Raw genomic sequence first — 21,523 nt, forward strand, 5'->3', positions numbered from 1 at the left:
TCTTTTTAGTCTTTGGCACCACCAGTAAAGCCTGATCTGCTGACCTCAGTGACTGAGATGGGATGTGGGGAGCCAGCAGATCACACAAGTACAGGGGTGCCAGACCATGAAGACATTTAAAAACAAATAAAAGAAGTTTAAAATCAATACGGATGTGCACGGGGAGCCAGTGGAGGGATCGGAGGATGGGAGTTATGTGAACAAATTTTTGTGATCCTGTTAAGAGGCGTGCGGCAGCATTTTGAACCAGCTGTAGTCTCGACAGTGAGGTTTTGCTGAGTCCTGAGTAAAATGCATTGCAGTAATCTAAACGAGTGGAGATAAAAGCGTGAATAAAAATTTAAAAGTTGTAAGGTGATAAAAAAGGCTTTACTTTGGCAAGTTGCCTCAAATGATAAAAACTTGAAATCACAACAGCACTAACCTGGGCGTCAAATTTAAAAACAGAGTCCATCTTTACACCCAGATTTGTCACAACAGAGCTTACGGCCTGGTTTAAAGGGCCGAGCTCAGCTTTGACCACATGAGTAGAGTCATTGGGAGCAAACAGCAAAACCTCAGTTTTTTGCTCATTGAAGTGCGAAAAATTGTACGCCACCCACAATTTTACGTCTTTAAGACATTCAAGAAGGGACTTGGACTGATGCAAAGGCAGATAAATTTGGCAGTCATCTGCGTAAAAATGAAATGACACACCATGTCGTTTGTCTGCAATCTGTATAAAATACTGTAATCTTTAACTACAGTAAAAGGAAAACCAACCAAACCAACAAAGAAGTTCATCACATTTTATTTTTTTTGATACTTGTAATTTTTTATTTTGTTTTATACATGTTCAAAAAAATAAACTAAATCAACAATAAATAGATACAACAGAAACAACAAACAATACAACAATACATTACAACATTAAATGACAAAACATAAAAACAAGGGACAAGACAAGAAAGGAAAAAAAATCATATAAGGTTACATATTTAGTTTCCATATATATGCTGTAGGAAGGCATCCCATTTCAATGTATGTGTTCCTCCACTGTAGAGGGGAGAAATATGCTCATAGGCAGCAACCATGGATAATGAGCTGTACCAGTCTGAAATTGATGGTGTAAATTTAGATTTCCACTGTTGTACTTGCAACTTCCTTCCAACCATTAATGCAGTCTGAACAAATTCAAGGCTGTTTTTAGAAGTGAGTCCCTTGAGCATTGACAGGTCTCCCAGAATAAACAAATGAGCAGAGAAAGGAATATTAAACTTAATAATGGAGTTCAAGGATTCATGTACAGCATTCCAAAAATCTTGCACTTTGGAACAATACCATAACACATGAATTAGTGTACCATTCTCTGTGCATTTCCAGCATGAAGGGTCATCTTTAAGTTTTAAATGATACATTTTAGATGGTGTCCAGTATACTCTATTAATAATTTTAAACTGAGTTAGTCTTGTCCTCATATTTTGTGACATACCTTTAAGACTGCTTAATATGTCACTCCATTGCTTATCTGTGAAAGAGCTTTTTAAATCATGTTCCCATGCGTTTTTAAGAGCACTAGTAGAGCTAACATTCTTCAGTAGAAGTGAGTAATAGAATGACACTTCATGCCCTTTGCCCAAACAAGATAAAATTAATGAGGGTAATACATCCTTCTGTGGGAGAACCTGGTTTTTAAAAATTGATTTTAGTAAATTATAAATTTGTGCATAATGCCAGTATTGATGCTTATGAAGTTTAAATTCATCCGTTAACTCATTGAATGATTTCAACTGATCATCTTTAAAGAGATCACCAAGGGTTTGTATACCTTTTTTCACCCATTCCCCCCCAACAAAAGGATGTCTTACCAATGCACAAAGAAGGATTATACCATATGCTCGACGACATACATTTTAAATAGTCGAAGTTTAGTATTTTTGCAACTTTCTGCCATACTGTTTTAAGACAAGTTAAAATGGGGTGTGTACGAGCATTTCCAGGTAAGGAAGCAGACAAGTAAGAGACCAGTGGTAGTGTGGGACATACATGAGCTTCAAGTTCATACCAGGGTGGAGCTCGTTCTGGTGGAAGGGCCCAATAAGCTCGATGACGCAGGCAAAATGCATAATGACACAACAAGAAGTTTGGAACCCCTAAACCTCCTGCCTCTGCATTATTCTGCAATTTTTTTAAACATAATCTTTAACTACAGTAAAAGGAAAACCAACCAAACCAACAAAGAAGTTCATCACATTTTATTATAAAATATAAGTCTCCAGATATATGGTGCAGCAATCCGACAGTCTCTGTTTTTGTAGAAACATTCAAGACACGGTGATAAAGGACAAACCTTTGTCAAGTCCTATTTCCACATGAGCTGGCCTCCCATCAGCTTTGACAGGTGTCCTTTAATCTGATGCTCCCTGTTACATGGGCAATGAAGCATCTCAGGAAGTAGACCCCCCCAAAATTCAGGGAGCTGTTGCAAAGGAGAAAGACAAATAAAATCTAACTGTGAAGTACAGGTCAAATTTCTTTCATTACAAAACATAAAAAAAACAATTCATACAATAACAAAAAATTAGGAAAATAAAGAACAATGTCGGCAGAATTCAATACATTTCGCAAAAACGCTTTTACGGTACTGATAACGGAGGACTGCACTTTGACTTCTTTGTGAGTAAATATTCCGACACTACCTGACTCAGTAAAAAATGCTCCACATTTTATGACACTCATATTTCTAAAGAGTTGTGTGATTGAGTAATGCCGTCCCTGTGGTTGAGTCTAACATCGAATGAGATCTCATTTGCAGTTATTTTCACTTGTTCTACTCAAGTCCTGATCTGTAGTAGAGAAAATAATGTTTTTGTCAAAAATAAAGACTCAAAGACAGGGTTGTCACAATAAAGTAATTGGTGCTGTGAAAATTTACCATCTCAACAGGTAGAGGAGACGAACGTGTTACGAATAAAAAGCATCCTTTCTAATGACAAAAAAAAGGTATCCATTACGTACTGATACAAGACATTTTTTTAGGTACTGTGCTGATTTATTTACAGCAGAGGACATAATTGAAACTAAACAACAAAGTGTGTTTTTAAAAGTTTTTGGACAACAATGGAGCTCTGCAAGGAGGAGGAGTGGATCTAGAGAATAGGACGCATTCATTATCAGATTTTTCGATATTTACAAGCATATCTATGGCTTTCCCCTTTAAGAAAAAGAGAGACTGTCACCTGATCAGAAACGGTTGGGGGAAGCAGTTTGTGGTCTGGGTTTTAACCACATCCTGTAGACTGATTAAGTTTGTCAGCAGCGTTCCATGTCCACATTTGTCAATCTTAGTCACCACCATCTGTACAAAAAGAGTTGTTTTGTGTGAGAAAAAAAAATCAGAATAACACGATCAAATGAAAACAGCTGAAGAGATTTTTAATGCATTGCAATGTCTTTGCACTTTGATCCTATTCTTTTTTCACAATTATGAATTCTATGAACAACAAGCAAGTTCAGAAACAGTGTTTTTGCCCTCACATTGTTACTCAACATGGACGCCTTTTTCCCTGCACCTCTATGGAAACAGTACAGCCATAACCAGAAGTCCATACAACTCAAAAATTTCTTCTGAGCAGTAGGATAAAGTTTTGATGCCATAAATCAAAAAAAAAAAAAAAAAAAAATAATGTTGAATTTCTTTGAAACCTGGCATTAAATATGTACAGTAAACACAATCTGCAGTTTAGTTAGTAAGTCCCAGAATTTTTATTCACAGTTGCTCTGGGGAGCAGCAAATTTTCACCACATCTGGTGTGTTTACTTCGGCTGATGAGCAGAATTAAGTTACTGTGATGAAACGTTTTTTGGGGGTGTTATTGGGGTTAAGCAACTAACTTACTGAGCTGCATTCTGACAGTGAATCAAGCTGCATGAAAAGCAGAAGAGACTCATTCTGACACCTGCTGGCCATCTCAGAGTACTACACCACACAACATGACGTGATTGAATGATTCATCTTTTCCAGATTTCCAGAAATTACATAGCCCGAACTGTTATGTCCAAGAGCACTGCTGAACATGAAAAAATTCTAAAACAGATTTAGATTGATTGAGCAAACTTTTTTTTTCTGTTCCAGGATTGAAACTTTGACCATTTCAGCTCACGGGCCCATTGCTATTTCTTTCTTTCAGCAAGGAAAGTTCATCTTTGTCCAAAGCTGCACTGTCACAGCCTTAATGTGTTATAGTGTTTAATAACCTAAGAGCATGAATAATTGACTGCAGAGTGCGTAGAGAGTGGGGGTGCTTCATTATAACGTCAGAGCGGAGGCATTTCAGAGGGGACGGCACTTTTTAAATAGCTGAGTGGGAGCGTTCAGCATTAATTCGGTGTGGACATAATGATGAGGATTTGCAAGAAGAATGAGTAGAATGTAAAAAGGAGGGGTCGTAAGCTCCACCTCTACCAAAAAAGGAAACTGTGTATATTCAGCAAAAACAGTATGCGTACCACTGTTTCTCAGGCAAAGTTTCATTCAAATGTTGTCCTGCTTTTGTGGACTCTTGGGGCAGATGATGACAGTCCGGCATTCCTTTCAAAGGTTTTACATTGATGGCTGTACAGTTTATTATTTGCATCCCGCAACATGCTCTCCGACTGCGTCTGTGCTACCTCACTGGTGGAAAAACAACTAACTATAGTCTGTCATATCATTATTAAGAATTTCATTATGCTTATATGCAGAGATGGGCAGTGTCGGAGAAAGTCTTCAGATTCTTTCTTTAAGTAGAAAAACACACTTTAAAGCTCTGGCGTTAAGAATGTGGCTTCAAGTCAAAGTATATCAGTAGATTCAGAAAAAGTATTACACGCACAATGTGTCTCCTGTGACTGTTCTACTATAATACAATATATCACGTCACTGGGGTATTATTATGTTTACAGTAATGAAAAAGCTGGATATTACTGTTGTAGTAACTTGAACCATTTGCAACTCAAAGAATCAAAACTAAGAGTGATTCAGACCCAGAATTTATAAATAGAATCAGAAATGTTAAAAATAGAAATGGTAGCTTACCCTCGTCACATGGTGGCTGATCGATAAAACAGAGAAATGTGTTGTTTTTTTTTTTACTGTGAAATAAATAATACTTTAATCCATATGCTCTGCTTTTGCAGTCGAGACTCTAATTAATCCTTCCTTTGGAGATCTTTGCCCGTTACATCAGCCTGAATTTATTATTAAAACAACAACAAAAACCATGCGATTGTCCTACCACATATGGACACTTCATCTCCTCGCACATCTCCAGGGCGATCAGGTCAGCCTTCTGCAAACCAACACTGCCATCAACCAACAGGAATGTCCTCACCAGACTGAACGAAAACAAACATGTATTTGCCAAGTTTCGTAGTGTAACTGAGACAGTTCACAGATGTCACTGACTCTTCAAGGTCCTGTCAACACCGACTGACACAGATCCTGAGGTGTTGAATATACGGCCAGTACGTTTAAAAGCAAACCAGTAATTATAGCGCTTTCCCCTTCATTTATCATTGATGGTCTTTCTCTTGAGGTTCTTAAACGGATTTAATCGACAAGGCTGGAACACTTGGAAAACACAAATGAATTTTAAATGACCGCAGAAAGCAAACAGCATCACCTTGTGGACCAAGTCACAATCCACAGGTAATATAACCTAGGAGGAAACTGTAACACACATGAATCACTGTACCAACGTCAAAGTATTTATGGATCGGACTGTACATCTAAAAGCACACTTTTGATATGTGGAGGAATAACACGAATGTGCAGTTATTAAATCTGTAGAAATTATGCAATGAATCATGTCAACATGAAACACAATTTCAGTGCAATGTTTCCAATGTCCTAAGTAACCATTTCTACCGGCAGTTTGATATAAAAATAATTTGTACTGTTGCATTTCTGTCTTTGTAAAAAGTGAATTTCAAGAATTGTATTTTAGAATGCACAATGTTCAAAACGGCAATCAGTAATGTGTCAGCAAGTTGACGTATCGCAAACATTTAGAGTAAATCATGGATACTACTATGGTACAGCCAAATAATCATAAATCTGTCTTTCTGACAGACTGATATTGGCTTCTTGAATGAATTTCATCTCCCAAAGGTATGTAATCATAAGGGGAGTTCTGTCTTGGCCTGTTTCTGCAGCATACGTTATGACACATATGGCAACAGATGCAAAGTAGCTTCTAGCTAACTCTGGTGTTATTGCGCTCAATTGTGCACTGGCCTTCCAAAATAAATCATATTACAGCAAGGTTAGTTTAATACTACAGATGTCAATTATGTGTCCACGAAGGTCATTATTTCTGTCTGTCAGGGCAATACAGTAGATCTCTTACTTTTTCCTCATGTAAAGATAAGGCTCCACCATATCTACAAAGTCCTTTGGTGCATTGTGCCCATAGCCTGGCATGTCCACAATGGTGAATGCTTTGCCCACTCTGAAGAAGTTCATCTTCTTTGTGTGACCCTGAGGAGAAGATTAAACGGATAAAGCTGAAAAGGTTGTCATGGAAAACCACTAAATGAAATAATAAAGAAAGGCAAATAAGATATATTTGGTAGTGTGTCTGCGTGTGAACTTCCTCACTTAAATTCAGTGCAGTTCAATGTTATGACCACTTTACATTCAATACAGCAGCATATTGGGCTTTGCAAAAGTTCTGTTACACTTGTTGAGACATTCACGAAAATGAACACAAAGATTTTTTGGTGCAGTAAAATAAAACTTTTGGGTGGCCACATTTCTGACTAATATTATCATTGACACATATATTGAAATATTTGGGAAATAAAAAATTACCTTATTGCACCAAAAAACCTTTGTGTTCATTTTGCTTGCATTTTGCAAGTGTAACAGAACTTTTGCAAAGCCCGGTATAAATAAGAATACTGTCTTATTTTATTCTCAACATTTTTACTCAGTCTTCAAATATTCTAGATATTGTGTCCAGTTAAGGTTTTGTTAAAATGAAAACAAACTTAATGACAGTGTGAAATGTACATAGTCAGTCTGCAACAACAGAATCTTTTCCAATTTGATGCAATTTTATTTATATAGTGCCAATTAGAATTCAAATTGTCTCAAGATGCTTAACAGGACCCATAGGCCTGAATCCCCAGAACAAGCCCTAAGGCGACAGAGGAAAGAAAAAAACTCTCCTTTTAATGGGACGAAACCTTGAGCAGAACCCAGCTCACAAGGGGCGACCCATCTGCTGCTGGCCAGTGTTTCAATTGCTGGAATATCATCATGCTTTTCTTCAAAGGCCTTTCTTGCACAAAGTATAACTTTTCACTGCATCAGTTATACTCTACCTGCTTGGAGATGTATATATGCCGTTGTGAACAAAAGGTTACATACACTTCTAAAGAGCATTTTATATCACAGCAGTCTTGAATTTCCAATTCCACACCTACAGTATACCTCTTAATGTTCTATGATGGAATCATTGAAAACCACGTGTCTTTGTCACAAAAAACAATCATGCATTTTGCTTCTTTGAAAACTCAAGGCTGCCAAGATAAACATGGTTTTTACGAGTGTGATGTTTTCCGCTGTCACTGAAAAAAACAGAAGATCGGAATATGTTCTTGTTTTCAAAGTACCTGGATACCTGATTCATATGCCACTCAAACACCAATATCAGAGTTTGAGCAATACACAACTGAAAATTCAAGTGTCCACTCCACAGTAGGGGAAGTTGCCTATTTCACTGGGAGTACCTTCCAAAAAGGTAAGCCCAGAAACTTAATACTTTTAGCAAATTGATAGAGAAACAACTTTTTAGAGTCAAATTAGGTATAAAAGACTCTTTACAGCAAACAGGTTTTCTATGGGGTTCTTTGCATACATTTTTTTCTAAATCTTTTAAGAATTCTTCAACACAATGGAACAGAATTTATTACATTTTTACACCTAGACCAGCCAGAAAATATGTCAGTAGGACCAATCAGGCTAATAGTTATTTATTAACATGTATTGACCTTCCATCACATTGAGCACTATTTATTGTTTGAATAATCAATGTAATAGGACACACCAAGGCAACAAAACACACCTGTCAGTCACATGTTCCAACACTTTTGCTCACATGAAAAATGGGTCAGTTCAAACAAAAAGCACTCTCTTCTAAATTCTGTATCAAATTCAGATGTAAATACCTGGAAATAAAAGCTGAAATGTTGATCTCTTGTCTCATATTCATTTTTTGATGCCAAACCCAAACGTTTTCAGTTTACAGCAGCAATAAAGGAATTGGTCGCACTGTTCCAATACTTGGGGAGCTAAGTGTTCACATCAGTTCAGACTACTCACTGGAGTTTTGGAGACTCTGACTTCGACCTCAGGAGTCAGGGAAAACAGAGCTTTGATGAGAGACGACTTGCCCACATTGCTTCTGCCGATGAAACACACCTGGGAAGACACATCAGCACAGAGAAATCATCAGCAGACGCCTACAGTAAGTGTATGTATTCTCCAGTATTAAGCAGTGTTGAATTTGATGTTTCTGTGTTAATAATTAAATGGCTTAGCTTTAATTTACTTATATATTACTATACAATCCAATACTATAATTTACTGATATAATTTTGCCCTGATATATTTTTCTTGTGGTATTTTGAAGCTTTACTCATTCACTGAGTCATTCAACAATTTAACTAAACCACCTGCTCTGGCTGCCACCGTTTGCTTTTGCAGTACCAATGACCGCCAAGTCCCACAGGACACAGCTCAGGCTCATCCATCTCTCCGACACAAGACAGATGGATGGAGGCTCTTGCTGCCAGTGAGCTGCAAATACATCACTCTCTGACAGAGGCAGAGTGGTAACCAACTTGGCATGCCAAAGAGATCTCGTTGTCCTGTCAACACAATGTTCCATTCTAAGTCCTCCGGTGAAAACTACCGTCCATAAGGTTATAAATCTGCTCATTTATTATCAAATGTCAACTCCTGCTTAACTATGTATGAGGCTGCAGGAGGATAAAGACACATTACTCTACTTTTTTCACATGGTGGGGCTGTTTCGAGTTGAGGAGGGACACTGTGAGCAACTTCATACTCAAAACTATGGAGCTCAGTCACTCACACCATCTTTGGTTTCTTTTACAGTTCTCTGTTCATTGGTAGCTAATGATGAGGCCAGTTCCAACAATAAAATGACTACACTAACTGCCTTGGATCAGTTTAACTATTCTGTACTGGTTCGACACTTTAAGCCTGATAAAACAAGGGCAATAAAGAACAGACTGCGTACTGACTGATTTAATAAGGCGGGCTACTAATCTGATTAAATGGATTATATTGCCATCATACAAAGGTACAATAAAACTTTGTATGGCATCTCTCCTGTCAGAGCAGAGCCACTTCATGTAGAAGGGGCATCATCTTACTGCAGAGTCAAACGGTTTTATCCTCGTCATTCAGACAGCAGTGCTTTCTGCTAACACATGAGCAAACAACAAAAAGTAATTTAAAAAACCCTCTCCATTTACAAGTATGATCACTTTCATTTCCCTGACCTATGTGTCATAGCAACTTGCACGCAGTGCACAGAAGTGGTACTCCGAAATATATTTCTCCCATTGTTCAGATAGTACAAAGTGTTTCCACTACATAAAGTTATTTGTGGTACACAGCAGTTTTGTCATGCCTGTCAAAGAATCACTTTCTTTGTAGCAGTTGTTTTTTTGCCCGTCAAAAGCAGAGGGCTTATTTAGGAGAGCTAAGCAAACCGTGTCCTTGACAACTACAGTGTCAGAGTCAAACCTACAACCCTACTGTTGAAATTTAACAGAAATGCATAAATACTCACTTTACACCTGGGAGTGGTGGAAATTATACCTGTTAGCCAACACACTGCATTGTTACCATCATCCCAATACTGTCCATTGATAATTTATTTTCCTGTACAAGTTATCATTAATTATATCCTTGTATTGTCTAGTGGCTGTTAATACATGACACTTTCGACATTGAAAAGGCAACAAAAGGTGCATACAATTAATGCACTATGCTTTGTAACTGCCCATTTAAACCTTCATTTTAATTTTGAAACAAGACAGAGGAAACTAAAATCATGCTGTGTGGCAGGTTGCTGAACACAAAGTCTAATAAAAACATTTTAGTAGCAATGACAGTAAAAATCGGCTAAAGCTGCCCACTAACCTCTGGTTGTTTGAGTGCAGGTGCATGGTCCATCCTCTCTGCAGAAGTATAGTAATCTATCTTGTGAGAAGGCGAAGAGCAGAAGAGCTTCTCTGCTTCCACCATGTCCTCCAAACTTGGATGAAAGAGCTGGAACTGTGATTTGTCCACAGACCTGAAATATTGGTGCAATTTGATTAAAGGATTGAGCTGAGCATATGACAGATCTAAAGTTTCATTCTTAGTCTGTGGTGATAAACTTGTCACACATGACAGATCTTGGCACAAACCACAGTACCTGTCCAGATAACCCTGTAGGCTGCTAAAGGGGTAAAGTAAGCTTTGCATCTTCTTTTGGGGAAGTGCTGTGGCCTTCTGGAGTGAGGCAAGCTTATGGATGCTCTGCCAGGTAACAGCACAAACTCGAGTCCCAGGCTGAAGCCACAGGCGCAGCTGGACACACAACATCCTCCCTTATGGATTTCAGATTGCCTTCAACTGAGAGGAGGACACACAGTGTGATAATCCAGCAGGTTTCAGAATGCACCTCATCTAAACAACGCAGTAGCTTTAATTTACACACGTGGACAAAATTGTTGGTACCCCTCAGTTAAAGAAGGAAAAACCCACAATTCTCACTGAAATCACTTGAAACTCACAAAAGTAACAATAAATAAAAATTTATTGAAAATTTAATAATCAAAAACAGCCATTACTTTTGAATTGTTGATTAACATAATTATTTAAAAAAACAAACTAATGAAACAGGCCTGGACAAAAATGATGGTACCTCTATAAAAGATTGAAAACTATTTGACCAGAGTGACATGATTAACTCAGGTGTGTCATTTAATTGACATCACAGGTGTTTCCAAACTCATAATCAGTCAGTCTGCCTATTTAAAGGGAGACAAGTAGTCACCCTGCTGTTTGGTGAAAAGGTGTGTACCACACTGAACATGGACAACAGAAAGCGAAGGAGAGAATTGTCCCAGGACATCCGAAAAAAAATTATAGACAAACATCTTAAAGGTAAAGGCTATAAGACCATCTCTAAACAGCTTGAAGTTCCTGTGACAACAGTGGCTCATATTATTCAGAAGTTCAAGACCCACGGGACAGTAGCCAACCTCCCTGGACGTGGCCGCAAGAGGAAAATTGATGACAAATTGAAGAGACGGATCGTTGGAATTGTATCCAAAGAGCCCAGAGCAACCTCCAAAGAAATTAAAGGTGAACTCCAAGGCCAAGGTACATCAGTGTCAGATTGCACCATTCGTCGTTGTTTGAGCCAAAGTGGACTTCATGGGAGACGACCAAGGAGGACACCACTGCTGAAAAAAACTCATAAAAAAGCGAGACTGGAATTTGCAAAAATGCATGTTGACAAGCCACAAAGCTTCTGGGAGAATGTCCTTTGGACAGATGAGACCAAACTGGAGCTTTTTGGTAAGGCACATCAACTCTATGTTCATAGACTCAAAAACCAAGCATACGAAGAAAAGAACACTGTCCCTACGGTGAAACATGGAGGAGGCTCAGTAATGTTTTGGGGCTGCTTTGCTGCATCTGGCACAGGGTGTCTTGAAAGTGTGCAAGGTACGATGAAATCTGAAGACTATCAAGGCATTCTGGAGAGAAATGTGCTGCCTAGTGTCAGAAAGCTTGGTCTCAGTCGCAGGTCATGGGTCTTCCAACAGGACAACGATCCAAAACACACAGCCAAAAACACCCAAGAATGGCTGAGAGAAAAGCGTTGGACTATTCTAAAGTGGCCTTCTATGAGCCCAGATCTGAATCCCATTGAACATATGTGGAAGGAGCTGAAACATGCCATTTGGAGAAGACACCCATCAAACCTGAGACAACTGGAGCTGTTTGCTCATGAGGAGTGGACCAAAATACCTGTTGACAGCTGCAGAACGCTCATTGACAAATACAGAAATCGTTTAATTGCAGTGATTGCCTCAAAAGGTTGTGCAACAAAATATTAAGTTATGGGTACCATCATTTTTGTCCAGCCCTATTTCATTAGTTTGTTTTTTTTAAATAATTATGTTAATCAACAATTCAAAAGTGATGGCTGATTTTGATTATTTAATTTTCAATAAATTTTTATTTATTGTTACTTTTGTGAGTTTCAAGTGATTTCAGTGAGAATTGTGGGTTTTTCCTTCTTTAACTGAGGGGTACCAACAATTTTGCCCACGTGTGTAAGTGCTCTGCTCTAAGTGTATTAGAGTCGAGTTACATGTTTTCCGGGTTGTTTTACAAACCACAATACATTTTAACTAAGAAGTATTTGCTACATGTTTAAGTAGAAATGTGAATTACTTATTAGTGGGGATAGTCATGACATAACTTTGCGACCTGAACACCCGGCTCACTTTTCCATACAAGTAGCAATGGCAGTCTGACTAGGTAGATCCCAGCATAATGTCTGTATCCCTTTCAACACAGCAGGAGTCTGAACAGCACACAGTCTCATAAAGGGATGAACATCCACAGCAACATACACCGAGTTGTGTGAAGTTTCTGCTATGAACACGTGGGCACAACAAGTGTAAACAGTAATGTCAAATACACTGAAAGATTAGAGTTAAATGCGGTGTTTATTGACACCACAGTAGTATGTCGCTAATTGTTTAGGAAAACGTTTACAAACGTGTATTAGAACGTGTTCAAAAAACGATGACTAAATTAATTTAATAGTAACCTAATTTGTCGGTACACAGATGACTTTTAGAGAGGTGGGCATGTAAAGCTAAAGAGCAGAATATTAGCATGACAGGTACAAAACGCTTCACACTGACGGCATACATTTACAAATGTGCCTTTCCTTCATGGCTTACCTGAAGCCCCTCACCTTCATGTTCTAATATTAACACGGGTCCCTATTCCCTGCTGTCATTGTCACTACTGCAATTTTACAAACAATTACCCGTCCTCCATGTTGTGCAGCACTCAAATGAGTCGGACTGAAACAACGCAAGTTTGCTAAAGGTTCCGCGTCCACCTCTTATTTTCCTTTTGTTTTTAATTAGAATTTATTCTTAAGTATTCTTAAGTAATATAAACGACTAACACAATATCTTAATAAGTTTTTTATTTGCTTGTTTGTTGCTTTAAGGGCTGCACAGTGACGTAGTGGTGAGCACTTTCGCCTTGCAGCAAGAAAATCCGCGGTTCAAATCACGGGATGGGCCTGGGATCTTTCTGCATGGAGTTTGCATGTTCGACCTGTGCATGCGTGGGTTTTCTCCGGGCACTCCGGGTTCCTCCCGCAGTCCAAAAATATGCTGAGATTAATTGATTTACTCTAAATTGCCCATAGGTGTGAATGTGAGTGTGATTGTCTGTATATGTAGCCGTGCGACACGACGCTGAAGTTAGCTTCCGATTCGGCACTTAAGGGAAAAGTTAAGGGGAAATTAAATGAACGTGCGGTGCAACAGTTTATCCACTGATTATCTGTTTTTTTCGACACTTCTTGATGTGTAAACATTTTAGACATTTGGGTAAGACATTAACTATGCCTGACAAGAGAAACTGTCACAGTACCAGTTGTATTTTTGTTATTGAGTTTGTATTTTAGTTGCATGGTTTGGAGTGGTCATTTTAATTGTTTAGTTTTCATTTTATAGTTGCATGGTTTTGTTTGCAGTGGTCATTTTGTTATGTTTTTATTTTGTAGTTGCATGGGTTTATTTTGAGTGTGCATGTTGTTTACTGGGTGGAGTGATCTTTCTTTGTTGTGAGTTGTAATTAGTGAATACAGCTGGCACTGATTAGTGGAGACTGCCATTGATTGGACAGAGCTACCTGAGCTGATGAACAAAAGAGGGACACGTGCAAGAAAGGAGCGCACAGGGGAAGAGAAGGAGAGGAGTAACAGGGCGACTGCGAGAAGAACTGGGGACAGACGGGGAACAAAGTGGAGCGACACGAGAGTGGATCGAGCCAAAGAAACTCCACGCTACATGCAGTAAGCAGCGCTGGTTCGAGGGGAGAGGACGGAGGCGGACTGAGTCGGGTCGTGGCTGTACGGAGGCAGGAACTGAAGGCTGAAGTGAGCGATGGACGCCGAGGAGGATTGATACAACGCAGATTCCCGTGTGTGTGTGTGTGTGTGTGTGTGTGTGTGTGTGTGTGTGTGTGTGTGTGTGTGTGTGTGTGTGTGTGTGTGTGTGTGTGTGTGTGTGTGTGTGTGTGTGTGTGTGTGTGTGTGTGTGTTCCCCCTTAAAAGGACTATTACACCGGCCAAGATAAGCATAGCCTCAAAGACCAGTGTGTTCTGTTTTATTGGTCTGATGCCCCCCAACGGCACTGTTTTTAATAGGTCTTAGTCGGATTTTTAGTCTATTCTTTTTAAGAAGTTGTTTTATCTTGTGTTATTTTTAAATTTAGGAAATAAATTTCCTTCATTGCGTTTGTGCATGTTTTTTTAACAGTGGAAATCAAATCTTTTGACTGTTGGTTAAAAATTTTTTTACTCGGATCTGTGCAGTCCGTGTGACACTACTGTATTTGTAAAATTTGTGAAAACGTTTAAGGGGATATTTCACCGTTGTGGCTTTATAACCAGTCCTTATTAGACCAGGTCCAGATTGAAAACCACTGTACCTACACTCCTCAAATCTGTACTCAACTATTCTACAGAGCCTGAAAAGTCATAAAAACATAGTCTCTGATTTGTGAAAACTTTATTCTATTTGTGAAAATGCAATAAAGGCACATTTTACTTTTTTTTTTTTTTTTTTTTTTCCCCCCTCATCCAGACCACATTAGACCAGGTCGAAAAACACACCAAACATGTGGAAGAAGGTGCTCTGGTCAGATGAAACCAAAATCGAACTTTCTGGCCACAATGCAAAACGATATGTTTGGCGTAAAAGCAACACAGCTCATCACGCTGAACACACCATCCCCACTGTCAAACATGGTGGTGGCAGCCTCATGGTTTGGGCCTGCTTTTCTTCAGCAGGGACAGGGAAGATGGTTAAAATTGATGGGAAGATGAATGGAGCCAAATACAGAACCATTCTGGAAGAAAACCTGTTGGAGTCTGCAAAAGACCTGAGCCTGGGACGGAGATTTATCTTCCAACAGGACAATGATCCAAAACAAAGCCAAATCTACAATGGAATGGTTCAAAAATAAATGTATCCAGGTGTTAGAATGGCCAAGTCAAAGTCCAGACCTGAATCCAATCGAGAATCTGTGGGCAGAGCTGAAGACTGCTGTTCACAAACGCTCTCCATCCAACTTCACTGAGCTTGAGCTGTTTTGCAAGGAAGAATGGGCAAGAATTTCAGTCTCTCGATGTGCAAAACTGACAGAGACATACCCCAAGCGACTTGCAGCTGTAATTGCAGCAAAAGGTGGTGCTACAAAGTATTAATGCAAGGGGGCCAAATAATATTGCACGCCCCACTTTTCTGGTTTTTATTTGTTAAAAAAGTTTAAAATATCCAATAAATTTCGTTCCACTTCACGATTGTGTCCCACTTGTTGATTCTTGACAAAAAAATTTAAATTTTATATCTTTATGTTTGAAGCCTGAAATGTGGCGAAAGGTTGTAAAGTTCAAGGGGGCCGAATACTTTCACAAGGCACTGTGTATATATATATATATGTTAAGTAAAAAGGATTTGCCTGACTTATTTGATTATGCAAGTTCAAAGGAATAGTTTCACCTCTCTCTGCAGGTTGTGGTGTGTGATGACACCCAGTCAAGGAATAGCCCATCACATAACACAGATAATGTGATATCACCCAGAAATTTCATCACAGTAAGAAGTGAGGCAAATGATGATTTGTGTTTGTGTCCTGTACCCCTCTGTAGGACTCTGGAACCGATGATACTCAGAGGGAGCTGGAGCAGCTCACCATGGCAGTGTTTGTCATTCAGAAGGAGGGGGAAGGACTTCAGGAGCCACCTGAAGACATTGGCATCGTCATTGACGGCATGGAAGTACTGCATGAACTGACTTCGGTTGCCTCAGCTTGTGCCCTGCTTTTCGGTTTGATTTATGCACTAAACCTAGCTGATCCAAAACCCCTTTGCTTCACTTTTGAAGTACTCCAAAAAATCCTGTTGTGGCTTGATCAGGATAAGATGTCCCCCAAAGTCTGTAATCTGTATAGCAAACTTCAAAGCTCACAGTAACGACACACCACAATGAATTCCTCCTCTGGGCCAACAAACAGCCTAGTGCCATACTGTGAAAGAACAATGGTGTTTGTACATAATGCATTTAAAAAAACGTGTCTCTTTCAGTTGTTGGGCCTTATTTTAATTCTCGATGAGACTCAACAAATGTTCCTGAAAACCACAATTTGAAGTGCTTTTACACTGATTTTTTCATGGGTTTGGCAGAAGTTTTTCTCCAAACATATTTCCTTCTGTTTGTAGGAAAAGGTTGCATTTCAATTTGGTGTGTTCAGTTACACAACAAACAGTTGTGACCATGTGTAACTGTGATTTAATACTCTCATAGAAGTGTTCATATTTTTTCATTCCCATTATTCAGTGATAGTGTTCAGATCCATAATATTCACTGGCTTTAGTTGATGAAAGAGGTTTCTGCATAGTCTTGGCACGTTTTCATAGTTGTGAGAACACTGTTGATATTGTTAGGCATATTTGTGTCATACTTTGATGCACTATCTTGCACTTTGCCAACAAAAGTAATTTGTGCTGTTACTAACAGTTATGCATTTTGTGCATGTGTTTTAAAAAGGACAAATGTGCACTGTGTTGGCCCAAAAGCTGTGTTGGCGGTCATGAATTTAACATTTACACAATAAAGTATAACAAAAAACCAATCAGATTTGTTTTTTTTAATATTCTCAGCAACTTAAAATTGTAATTTTAGTTATATTAAAATTAAATTTCATTTCAAGGTTACTACAAAAAGTAATTTTCATGAAACCATAATATTAGGTTAGAAAGGAGCATTATTTTACTTTTGGGTTATGCAAGTTATTGAGTTGGAAAAACTGAAAAATTTAAGTTGACTTTCTTAATTTTAAGCTGGATTAATGCAAAATGTTGATTTGAGAACAATTGAATTATTAAGTACATGTGACTTAAGTTATTTGAAATGAGGCTAATGAGTTACATTAACACAATGATTTAATTCATTTAGATGTTACCACATGAAACAATTCAATTAAGTTGTTCCAACCATTTTCTTTTTTCAGTGTAATGGTCATGATGAAAAATAAAAAAGAACAACAAAAAACATGTCTCGAATCTTGTAACATGCAGTTGTTAGATGAAAGGAAGACGCTTTTGTCATGTTCAGCATTTTGACAGTAAAACATTGTTAATGACAAATAATTTGAGGACTAATGGGGAGATGAGTCACTAATTAAGTGAACTAAATAAATCACAGGATATTATACAGTGGTGGGTGACTAACTACCCCAAATCTGCATTTAAGGGTGAACTCAGGTATGTTGTTTTTTGAACTTGTTTTCTTTAAATGTCTGTCCTATACTGCACTGAGGTCCAGGAGGAAGGACATTTTGTTTTACACGTTGCTCACAGACATGTGTTTGACAAAAAATAAAACTGAACATACACATCATCTGTTGTGGACTGTGTACCGCTTTGACGGTAATTATTTTGTAGATATTGTAAAACTACAGCTGTACAGAGAAACATTATTCTTTACACTATAAGGTGCTGAATTCACTTATTTGAACTGCTTGTTTTTTTTTCAAACAATGCAACGGTTCCAAATGACATTCCAGATGTCATATGAGGTGGCAGCATAAAAAAACATCTCCAATGCATCAGGGATCATTCAACCATCAACACTCAAAGACTGAAGGAGCAACATTTAATTTCACTTGACAGCACAACTTTGACAGTTCACTTTCAAATAGCACAGAAGCAAACGGAGAACTTCGACCAACATGGCATCAGGTAAGACCGACTCAACACAGACAAAGTCAGTGTATCTGCTCTGTCAGCAAAATGTATAAAACTGAAAATCTAACTGTTAAACTGTTCCTTAAATGTAACACTGGACAGATCAGCTCTGTGTCACATTCTGTCCAGGCTTTGAGAACAGTAAAAGATCATTTTTTTAGAAAATCCTGCTATAAACCTTATCAGTGTTCGCTACTTGAGGCCAGTGTTGATTTTCACACTTATTTGATCAGAGATATCTTTTTAATTTCTGCTGTTTTACTAAACACAGGGACAGGAGCTGTGATCATCCTCAGAAAAGGCATCGACTTTATTGTCCACGCTGAGCAAGAGGTAGGTCTTTGGACTCCTTTTCATCATATTTCCCTGCTCAGGTTTTTGACTGCTCCATCACAATATGTCATCAGAACTCTTCTAAAACAGTTGTCATGTATGTTTTGGTCCTTCAGACATTCGAAGAAAACACAGCAGCAAAAAACATGAGAGCAGAGAAACGTAACAGCGTGACGGAGCTGTCCAGCTCTCTGGAAGACCTGGCCAATGTAAGTATTTCCTGCTGTGTTGTTTGAGGATGAAGTGAATCAGTAGCAGGTATTACTCAGTCACTGAGAGGTGAGAGCTGATCACTTGGTCTTACTCTGTTTCCAAATCCAGATGTATCCAAAAGGAGGCAGTGTTGAAAGGGAGGTCAGAGTGGCCGTTGAGAATCTTTTTAAACAGATGCTGCGTCCTGATGGGGATCCCAAACTATCCCCTTGTGAAGCTGTGCAGCAGCCACTCACCACCATGAGCCCCCTGACCAAGCTCTCTCACAGCAGAGTAAACTAGTAAGTGACTGTGATGTTCGCACTAGTACAGAACAAATGATAAACTGATGTCTTTAATAGCTGACTGACTGGTTCATGTATTTGTTTTTCACCCTTCATCCAGCCTGGCCCCGTCCCAGTCTAACAGGGGTCTGTGTCCAGTGGAGGAGCCTGACTGGGAACTAGACTTTGGGTTTTATAACACCACTACAGCCACCAGGTAATCTGATCAATTGGTCCTAGCAGTCAAACTATCTGACTACGGTGAAGATTGTTCTACAGAGGAGTCTGACAGAGCAGTCGTCCTCGTAGTCAAGCCATTTGACTTCTATGAAGACTGTTCCTCAGACGGGTCTGACAGAATTTCCTGGGGCTCATAGACCTCTGTCTCTTTGATGTCCATTTTCAGCTCCAGGGAGGAAGACTCAGTATCCAGGACTTCTGACGGACAAGATCTCTATTCCAGTCATTATGATACATCTGTTTGGTCTTCTGATGGAGAAGATCCATGTTCCAATGACAGAGATTCAGTTTCCCGCTATTTTGATCAACTAGATCATAGTTCCAGTGAGCTGCCCAGCTCTCTGGAAGACCTGGCCAATGTAAGTATTTTCTGCTGTGTTGTTTGAGGATGAAGTGAATCAGTAGCAGGTATTACTCAGTCACTGAGAGGCGAGAGCTGATCACTTGGTTTTACTCTGTTTCCAAATCCAGATGTATCCAAAAGGAGGCGGTGTCTCTTTGATGTCCATTTTCAGCTCCAGCCATGAAAACCCAGCTGTTTTTGAAGGAGATCTGAGTTCGATTGATGAAGATGTAGTTTTCTGGCCTTCTGATGGAGATAGAGACATCAACTCCTCAGTTGGTGCTTCCTCTGGTTGTCCTGAAAAACTACTGAAGAGAATCCAAAGTTTCTTCAGCAGAATCAAGAAGACTCTTTGCTGCTGCTGGCATCCCTCTATTGAGGACTAATTTAAGTTAACTAATGTAACTTGTATTTTGTTACATTAGTTAAATTAGTTTTACTTTATGGTTTTACATTATTTTGTAGCTATGTTACTTTGTTTTACTTGTTTCATTAGTTTTACTTTGTATTAGTCGTTTTGTTTGTTTTACTTTATGGTTTTACTTCATTTTGTTGTTGCATTACTTTTGTTTTGTTAGTTTTACTTTGTTATGTTGTTACATTTGTTTTGTTTTGTTATTTTACTTGTTATGTTAGCTTTGTTTTGTTATTTTAGCTGTGCCATTTGTTTTGTTTTGTTATTTTGTTACATTTGTTTTGTTTTGTTGTTTTACTTAAGCTAGTTTTGTTTTGATATTTTGTTGTTTCATTTGTTTTGTTTTGTTATTTTATTGTTACATTTGTTTTGTTTTGTTATTTTGTTACATTTGTTTTATTTTATGTTACATTTGTTTTGTTATTTTATGTTACATTTGTTTTGCTTTGTTATTTTATTGTTACATTTGTTTTTCTGCATTCTTTCACATGCTTTTACTTGCATTGATTTTAACGCTGACTGAAACTTTTGCTGCTGGTTGAACCTCTTCAATAAAAACTGGCAGACAGCTTAAATAGCTGGTGGAGGTCTGGATAATATTGTGGCAAACAATATGAACAGATTCAGAAATAAAATGACAATGAATGAAAGTAACCAATTGATGTTAAACTTTATAACTGAACTTTGTGCATAGATGGCTTTGAAAAAAAAAAACAGTTTTAGCTTAATGGGACATGTCCACTTTCATGTTATTAAGTTTTAAATGTGATTTAAAATGAGTTCAGACAAACACATTTGAACATGAAGTGGTGATGATGAAGGTTCTCGTGTCTGTGGTCAGATTTGATTCTCTTTTCCAGTAACAAAACATCTGACAGACAAAGGCAAACTGACCTGGTGTTAAATTTATATTTTTTGGGGAAAAAAAAGGTCTACATTCCATAGCCCTCGAAAAACACTGCCATTTGCAGTGAGTCAAGGGATTTTGTGAAGTATGCTCCACTTTCAAAGTAAAAGCTCAGAGATGTTAAACGTATGTGATCCGAGATTGTAAAATATATTGACTTTTCAAAATAAAATACACTTATATAAATTATCCCACATGTATTGTTATAACAGAATAAATCAGCCAGCACTGACATACTCAAATTTTCTTTGCAAATGTTCTAGTTCAAGATTAGAGTTTCTATATGATCCATGACAAAAATAAGTATGACAAAAGAGCACTCAACTCATTTTTTTTTCCAGAAGTTAGAGCAGATCATTTTTGTCTGATGAGAAAAAGAAGAGACTATTGTGATCAATTGTTATTTGAATCACTACAAATATTAGAAATGCTAATGGACTTCGGGTAGCTCAGACAAAGGAACACTTTAAATTCCTACCTGACACTCTCTTGTTTATGTAAAAATATAATTCTAATACATTATTTTTCCCCATCATCTCTTATTAATAACACCAAATTGATGAATTTTCCCACATATTAATGGTGCAACTATAACTTGCTACTACAACTGATTGATAGCTATCTGTCATGAACTAGGGAGGGCTGGACCTGAGCAGAGAGCCACACTACCATTTAGAATGATTTATT

The 21,523-nt window shown here is 38.2% G+C and overlaps 1 protein-coding gene and 1 long non-coding RNA gene across 3 annotated transcripts; one reads left to right on the forward strand and one right to left on the reverse strand.

The window, feature by feature from the left end:
* Window positions 1-774: 774 nt before the first annotated feature.
* gtpbp8 (GTP binding protein 8 (putative)) lies at window positions 775-13,153 on the reverse strand. 2 transcript variants are annotated; one of them, XM_022213806.2, is made up of 8 exons: window positions 13,033-13,153; window positions 10,479-10,678; window positions 10,202-10,355; window positions 8,348-8,446; window positions 6,369-6,499; window positions 5,256-5,355; window positions 3,219-3,337; window positions 775-2,458 (listed from the first exon to the last, which is right to left on the reverse strand). In XM_022213806.2, exons 2-8 carry the CDS (start codon window positions 10,646-10,648, stop codon window positions 2,368-2,370), a joined length of 864 nt encoding a protein of 287 aa, XP_022069498.1. In that variant the 5' UTR covers window positions 10,649-10,678; window positions 13,033-13,153; the 3' UTR covers window positions 775-2,367. The 2 variants fall into 2 exon arrangements, with proteins under 2 accessions (XP_022069498.1, XP_022069499.1); XM_022213807.2 differs by having other exon boundaries at window positions 13,047-13,148.
* A 205-nt stretch (window positions 13,154-13,358) lies between these two features.
* Window positions 13,359-17,008, forward strand: LOC127537162 (uncharacterized). Its single transcript, XR_007946659.1, has 2 exons — window positions 13,359-14,249; window positions 16,026-17,008. It is a non-coding gene; the product is annotated as an uncharacterized LOC127537162 (long non-coding RNA).
* The last annotated feature ends 4,515 nt before the right edge of the window (window positions 17,009-21,523 follow it).

Source organism: Acanthochromis polyacanthus, chromosome 14 (genome assembly GCF_021347895.1).
Source record: "Acanthochromis polyacanthus isolate Apoly-LR-REF ecotype Palm Island chromosome 14, KAUST_Apoly_ChrSc, whole genome shotgun sequence".
Classification (NCBI taxonomy): domain Eukaryota; kingdom Metazoa; phylum Chordata; class Actinopteri; family Pomacentridae; genus Acanthochromis; species Acanthochromis polyacanthus.

Coding starts and splice junctions, on each gene's coding strand:
- gtpbp8 (XM_022213806.2), bottom strand. CDS start 10,648: ATGTTGTGTGTCCAGCTGCGCCTGTGGCTTCAGCCTGGGACTCGAGTT. Junction 6,500..8,347: donor TCAGAGTCTCCAAAACTCCA/GTGAGTAGTCTG, acceptor TCTTCTCCTCAG/GGTCACACAAAGAAGATGAA. Junction 2,459..3,218: donor CCCCAACCGTTTCTGATCAG/GTGACAGTCTCT, acceptor CCTTTGCAACAG/CTCCCTGAATTTTGGGGGGG.